The sequence below is a fragment of the Crocodylus siamensis genome, chromosome 7 (assembly GCF_052110815.1).
Source record: "Crocodylus siamensis isolate JL-2025a chromosome 7, ASM5211081v1, whole genome shotgun sequence".
In the NCBI taxonomy this organism is placed as follows: Eukaryota; Metazoa; Chordata; order Crocodylia; family Crocodylidae; genus Crocodylus; species Crocodylus siamensis.
The window spans coordinates 71459815-71466323 of NC_143401.1; the positions used below are offsets into that span (position 1 = coordinate 71459815).

Here is a 6509-nt window from a genome sequence, read left to right on the forward strand (position 1 = left end):
AGCCATTTAAAGTACCTTGACTTTATAATAGGACCTTCATTTAGTGTTGCTCTTCTCCCGAATGACGTGGATGCAAAGTGGTGGGCCAGCGTGCCAATCGATTGGCCAATCCGAGCTGCCCCAGTAGAGGGCTCGTCCAATCCGAGCGCGCTCCTTGCAGGTGGCTGTGCGGTTATCTGTGCATCTTGTACTGCTCGGGGCTCAGCTCCGAGTCAATTTCCCAGGGAAGGACCCGCCTGTGACCACCGGAAAACAATCCGACCCACCCCTGCGATTCCTCTGATTTCCTAGTGGATTTGCAATCTGGGCGCAGAAACCAAAGCCACCCAGGACATTGGCAGCCGAGGTCTGTTCTAACCAAGACATTTTTTTTTTCCCCCGAGACTCCTTTGCAATATTTTTTTTGGGTCTCTCTCTCTCTCTTTTTTTTTTTTCGCCACAGACTGAAACTTTAACGCGTGCGTTGCTGTTGTCGTAGGTCCTGGCAGAGCAGAGGCGATTGCTTCGCTACTCCGCACAAACTTTGCTACTTTGAATCTTGAAAGCAGAAAAAAAAAAGACTAAAGACCCCGTCCCTGGCGCGCGTCTCCTGTGGGTTTAAGAATACAGCAGCTGGCTCGTTTTAAAAGAAGTATTTATTGATGCTCACAAATGTTAGCGGTGGGGCAGATGGATACTAATCGCCAGAGTGCATTCGTGCTGAGCAGTACACCGCTGGCTGCTCTGCATAACATGGCTGAAATGAAGACGTCTCTGTTCCCCTACACCCTGCAGAATCCCTCCAGCTTCAAGACACCGACCCTCGGCGGACTGAACACACAGATCCCCTTGGGGACGCCGCACGGAATAAGCGATATCCTGGGGAGACCTGTTGGAGCTGCCAGTAACCTCCTTAGCGGGCTGCCCCGGATTAATGGACTGGCTACCTCAGCAGGGATGTATTTTAACCCAGCAGCTGTGTCCAGGTACCCAAAGCCCTTGGCGGAGCTGCCTGGGCGACCTCCCATATTCTGGCCGGGAGTTATGCAGGGCTCTCCCTGGAGAGATCCTCGACTCGCCTGTCCTGGTAAGTGAGCTCACGTCTGCTTGTAGCCGGGGAAGGGGGGAGAGGGCGGTCGTTTCTTTATTTCTACCCTACGTTTAGACTCTATTAAGATCCATGAAGTAAAAAAATAATTTTGAAATCCCGCCCCCCCCGCCCCTCAGTCGCCCCCAGTCATAGTTTAATGCCTGGCTGCGGGAGATGACTGCTGGGGATAAAGTCCATCTCTTTGAAGGATCTCCTGGGGGGGCGGAGGGGGGGGGGAAAGCTTTTCCAGAAAAGAATGGATGTAAACGCGTGTCTGCAGCCGACCCCGGGGCCGTAAAACACAGGGCCATGTGGTGGTATGTGAGCCACGGTCCCGTAGCCCAGCACTGGGCTCTAGGATGGACTGAAACGCCGCAATCCGACTTGATGGCATTCTTGCTTGCATTTGGATGCGGCTTCAGCAGCTCTGTGCTGCTTTTAAACTTCCAGGGCGAAATCTGGTCCCACCTCCGGAGGCATTGCGCGGAACCCGAGCTGTTCCTTGTTCTCGAGGGCGAGCAGATTTTGGCCCAAAGATTACATGCGAGAGCTCGTGAGTGACGGAGATATGTTGTCCTGTGTTTTCAGCCCAGACGGGAATGGTTCTGGACAAAGACGGAAAGAAGAAACACTCACGACCAACTTTCTCAGGGCAGCAGATTTTTGCTTTGGAGAAAACCTTTGAACAAACGAAATACTTGGCAGGCCCAGAGAGAGCTCGGCTCGCCTACTCGTTAGGAATGACAGAAAGTCAAGTCAAGGTAAGACGCTCTCTACAGCAGCGAGCTCCCTGTCCGCACGACTCGACACCTCTGCGAGCCCCGCTCACCCGCGCGCGAAGGGGCTCGGGCCCGGGCTGGAGCAGAGCTGCTTCTTCTCCCGGGGTTTAGGCCCCCACGTTGGGACGGGACACAGCACTGAAATGCCCCAGCTCTTAGTTCACAAGAGTGATAGTCTCTATTTTCTGGACAGCACAATTAGAGCTTTTCACTCTTGGTTTAAAATATCGCCAATAGAGTATTAAACAAAAGTCCTGGGGGAATTTACGGCTATTCCTTCTTAGAATTAGGTGCATTTCATATAGTTTTTCCTTTTTTTCTTTTTAAGTAGTTTCACCTTATCTTTAACAAAGCGAGTCCCTAGATTGCAAGTTAGTGCAAATAAACCTACTCAGGTGAAATGGTTTCATATTTATCAGTACTCCAGTGAGTTCCCTGTGTGCGGTTACTATGGGTGTAATTTTTGTTTAAGTACAAGAAACGCTGGGAAATGTTTCTAGTTGTGCTGTATGTTGTACACACTGTTACACACAATTTAATGAGTTAAAATAAGTCTTTTCTTGACCAGGCCATTTCATGCTAGGGACCAATACAGTTTTCCAATGCTACCAATATTTAATTTGAGCAACAGTTAATTCTATCTACATCTTCTCAATGCGAAAAAAAAAATGTAAAAAGAGCCAGGAGTGGGACACAGCACTGGCACGTTATTGTAATTTTCCCTCCTCACGTTGTTAAACAGAAAAGAGGGTTTGAATCGGCTATGTCACGGGGAAGGGAGGACACCTGCCCCAAACAAACCTTTCTTTCCAGTTCTTCTCTTGCAGCTGAGCCAGTCTGTAATCCTCTGCGCGGTGCTGGCTGGCTCACGTTGCTGTTAATAGTTAAAAGTGACGGTCATAGACAGTGAATTTTATTAGGGCTAACACGAGCCTGCCGGATTGCTACTGAATGCATGAAGGTGAAAGGCCTGCTTAAGCTTGCACCCAGCTTCCCTTTTGCGAACAGGCGTAACCCAGGACAAGCAACAGTTGCGGAGGGCAAGAGAAACGAAGGGTGCTGGGGGCGCAAGGAAGGGGAGGGCAGGTGCCGCGTTGGAAGGCCATTCACAGCTAAGGGGCTTTCCCCGTCTTCTGCCGGTCCCAACAGGTGTGGTTCCAGAACAGGAGGACGAAGTGGAGGAAGAGGCACGCAGCAGAAATGGCCTCGGCTAAGAAGAAACACGATTCAGAGACTGAGAAGCTGAAGGAGAGCTCTGACAATGAGGACGATGACGAATATAACAAACCTCTGGACCCCAACTCAGACGATGAGAAAATCACGAGGTTATTGAAAAAGCACAAATCCACAAACTTAGCCCTCATCAGCCCCTGCAGCACCAACTCGGACACGTTGTGATACAGGGCGAGAGCCGCTGGCCCGCGAGACTGACTGCTCCCCAAGGCGCTTTAGAGAAGCTGAAATAACCAGGGTATAAAACATTATAAAGAAGAATTGTAACTGGATGTTTAAAGTGATGTGTTGTACAGCCTAAGATGTATGTGAAATGTATATATTTTTTACAGAATAAGTTATGAAATTATCTTCCTTCTCATTGATGTAAATTACAGAGGAATCTTTCCAACTTTCCCTTTTGTTTTGCTTAATAGTCTCCCCCTTTCTTTTCTCCTTTCTGCCGATGTCCTGCTCCTAACAATCAGATTTTGTTACCGTTTTGTACGGATCGCCGACTCCAGCTCAGCCACTTTGTATATAGTAAAGTTCAGATTTTGTGATGTATATTTCTAGTGTAAAAATGGCTGTTTTTATTTCACCCCCTCCTCTTTTATTCAGTGTTCTGGCGGTTTTATTTCTTCTATGGATCTGATGCTCAATTACATTTAAAAAGAAACAACCCAACAACAACCAAAAAAACTCCACAGGGAGAGAGAGAGAGAGAGAGAGAGAAGTGGCTACTGATTTTAAATTGGATTTGCAGTATTACTGTCTCCATGGCGGTTGGAAAGACTTTGTATAAATCAATAAATTATTTAACAAACTTCTCTTTTAGAGAGTTTCCCCCCCATTTTTTTTTTTTTTTTTTTGCCTTTAATTTTCCCTCTTGCCCAACCCCCGGGCTGTTCCAGCGCAAAGGGCCGGTGCGTTTGTGGGGCAGGAGCGGCCCGGCTTTACAAAGGGGAGATAATCCCAGTGGGAAAGAGCGCGGGGTTGTTATAGAAACAGCGATGCTTTCCTGCGCGGTTTTGTTTTGAAGCCTCCGCCGCCCCAGTAAGACTTCCCGGGGTTTAGTAAAGCGGGGCCGCGCAGGAGCGCAGCCCGACTGTTGCAGGGGCACCTCGAGCAGCGGAGCCGCCGGCGCGGGGCGCGGGGGCCGCGAGCCCGTCTGCTGCCGGCCCGCTGGGCTCGGACCCGCTCCGTGCCCCAGGGCCGGCGTGCGCGGGCCAAGCCCGGGGTGCTGCCGCTTGGCGGCCGGAGCGCCCAGGGCCTGCCCTCGCTCCGCGCCTGCCCCACTGCACTGGTTTGTGCCTTCCCTGCCAGCACCCCGGCAGGTGCCCCAAAGCGAGGCTGCTGCCCAGCCTCCTGCTGCAGCCGCCCGAAGGGACCGCGCGGCCCGGCCCCGTCTGATCCCTTCCAGCAGCACCGGCGGCCGGCCGCTGGCGGGGCCCGTCCCACACCAGCGCTTTGCATGACAGCTGGGAGCCGAGGTTTGCGGGAACGGCCTCCAGTAAGATGCAGGCCCCGCTCGCGGGATTTGTAGCCAGTAAAGCAGCTCCCTCGGAAGCCGAGCATCCCAGAGCCGCCCGGGCAAAGGGCCCGGCGCTGCTTTGGTGCTAGGACTGCTGTCGTCGGCCCCACAGGGAGCGCAGTGCAGAGGCACGACCCGAGCCGGCCTCCCGGACAGCACCAGCCCCGCTCCGCGGGAGGCTCCGGCAAAGCCTGAGAGCAACTCGGACCGCCCGGGCCTTCGGCCCTCGCTTTGTTATCGTGCAGCAAGTTTGCGTTTTGTCCCTACGCTTTTTAACTACTCACGTCGGGGCACGAGGCAGCTCTCTAGCAGAACAGGTGCAAAAGGCCCTGCTCACGCTTGGTTTTGCCAGAACAGCGAAGGGAAACCCTCAGTATATTGTATTTATGCCATTAGTACAGGAAAAAGACGGCCTCAAGCTGAGTAAGTGCATGTGAGCGTCTTTAACAGCCTGTGGGGTCGAAGGGCAGCGCCTCTCTGCAGGGGGCTCCTCCGGCGAGCACCGGCTGGAGGGGGCGAGAAAGAGCCCGGGGTCGAGCACCTGTTTAGCGCTGAGACCGGCGCTGGGGCAGCCACCAGAGGCGCAGGATTTACCTTGGGTTCTCCGCAAGTCCCTCAGCGCCTTTGGAGGTGTTCCCGGTTTGGTCCGCTTGTGTACCTAAAACTTGCAACAGTGTGTGATATTATATATTATATTCACCGTGTGCGCTGTCCACACGTATACTGTGTACTCTCCGTGCGTCGTATTTTGTACCAAATACACGAACACGCGCGTCTGAGCCGCGCTGCGCGCAGCCGGGCGCGCACTCAAGACTCCTTCCGCGCCCGCAGCAGGTTCAGCGCGCGGCGCCCACGTATTCCTGCGCGAGGGGAAATGAAACAGTGGCTTACGCTCCGCGCCCCAGCTCCTACCAGCACAATACTAAAACAACCGGATTTTTCCTTTTTTTTTTTTTTTTGGTGCTGCGTTTATAGAAACAGGCGGGGGCCCCAGAGAGAGACAGCAGCTCGTCAGCCCGCCTAACCCGCGCTTTGCAGTTAGGGGATAGCAATGATTTGACAGGAGACCTCAAACTTGGGCTGGACCCTCAGGCGGCGCCGGCGGAGCGGAGGGTTAAAAGCACCAGCTCTGCTCCCGCGAGAAACATGCCCTCGCAGCGCTCCCCCGGCTCGCGCGGGGGAGACGACCCGCAAGCTCCCCTCTATGAGTTTGTATCCGGGAGCTGTGAGTAGTCAAGGCCCTTCAGAGCCCCACTCGTTTTCTTCACTTCTGAAAGGCAGCAGCTGGCCGGAGCAGCCAGCTCAGCGCGGCTCCTCGGGCACCGCAGCGGCGCCGGCTCCAGCGGCAGAAGCGCCGCGTCCTGCGCCTTGGCTCGGCCCCAGGCGGCGGCGGGCCAAGGGCTGCGTGGGGCCGGGCCCGCGGCGTCTCCGGCAGCGCGGGCGAGGCCGAGTGCGGGGCCGGCGGGAACCTGGCTGCAGCGGCCTCCGCGGGCGCCCCCGTCGCCGGCTCCAGCGCGGCCCCGCCCCGCCCCCCGCGCTCCTTGCCGCGCCCGGGCAGAGGAGGGGCGCCAGTGGGCGGGAACGGCCGGCCGCCTTTCCCGCGCCGAGCCGGGGCGCCCTGCGGCGGGCGTGGCGTCCGCCTCCGCGCGGGACACGAGGAGCGCGGCGGCGCAGGGGCGCTTCGGCTCGGGCGGGGGCTCTGGGCAGCGAGCAGGCGGCCGGGACACGAGCGCCCTGTCCCGCGACAGTGCCCGGCCTGCCGTGCCCTCGAGGGTCTGCCCGGGCTGCGGCTCCCGCTTGCTGCTGCGGGGCAGGGGCCTGTTAGCTCTGCGGCTCCCTTAGCTGCTTCCCTCCCCGCCTCGGCGAGGCTAGAGACCCGTGTCCGGCCGCGAGCACCTTCGCTGAGGGAGAGGGC

At 55.8% G+C, this 6509-nt stretch overlaps 1 protein-coding gene across 1 annotated transcript; it reads left to right on the top strand.

The window, feature by feature from the left end:
- Positions 1 to 487: 487 nt before the first annotated feature.
- NKX6-2 (NK6 homeobox 2) lies at positions 488 to 3730 on the top strand. The gene is made up of 3 exons (XM_090057601.1): positions 488 to 1066; positions 1658 to 1830; positions 2998 to 3730. The coding sequence occupies exons 1-3, from the start codon at positions 652 to 654 to the stop codon at positions 3244 to 3246; spliced, it is 837 nt and encodes a 278-aa protein (XP_089913727.1). The 5' UTR covers positions 488 to 651; the 3' UTR covers positions 3247 to 3730.
- Positions 3731 to 6509: the final 2779 nt, after the last annotated feature.

Excerpts from the sequence above, each read along its gene's own strand:
- NKX6-2 (XM_090057601.1), top strand. The coding sequence starts at position 652 with ATGTTAGCGGTGGGGCAGATGGATACTAATCGCCAGAGTGCATTCGTG. Across the intron at positions 1,067-1,657 it reads TCCTCGACTCGCCTGTCCTG|CCCAGACGGGAATGGTTCTG; the intron begins GTAAGTGAGCTC and ends CTGTGTTTTCAG. Across the intron at positions 1,831-2,997 it reads TGACAGAAAGTCAAGTCAAG|GTGTGGTTCCAGAACAGGAG; the intron begins GTAAGACGCTCT and ends CGGTCCCAACAG.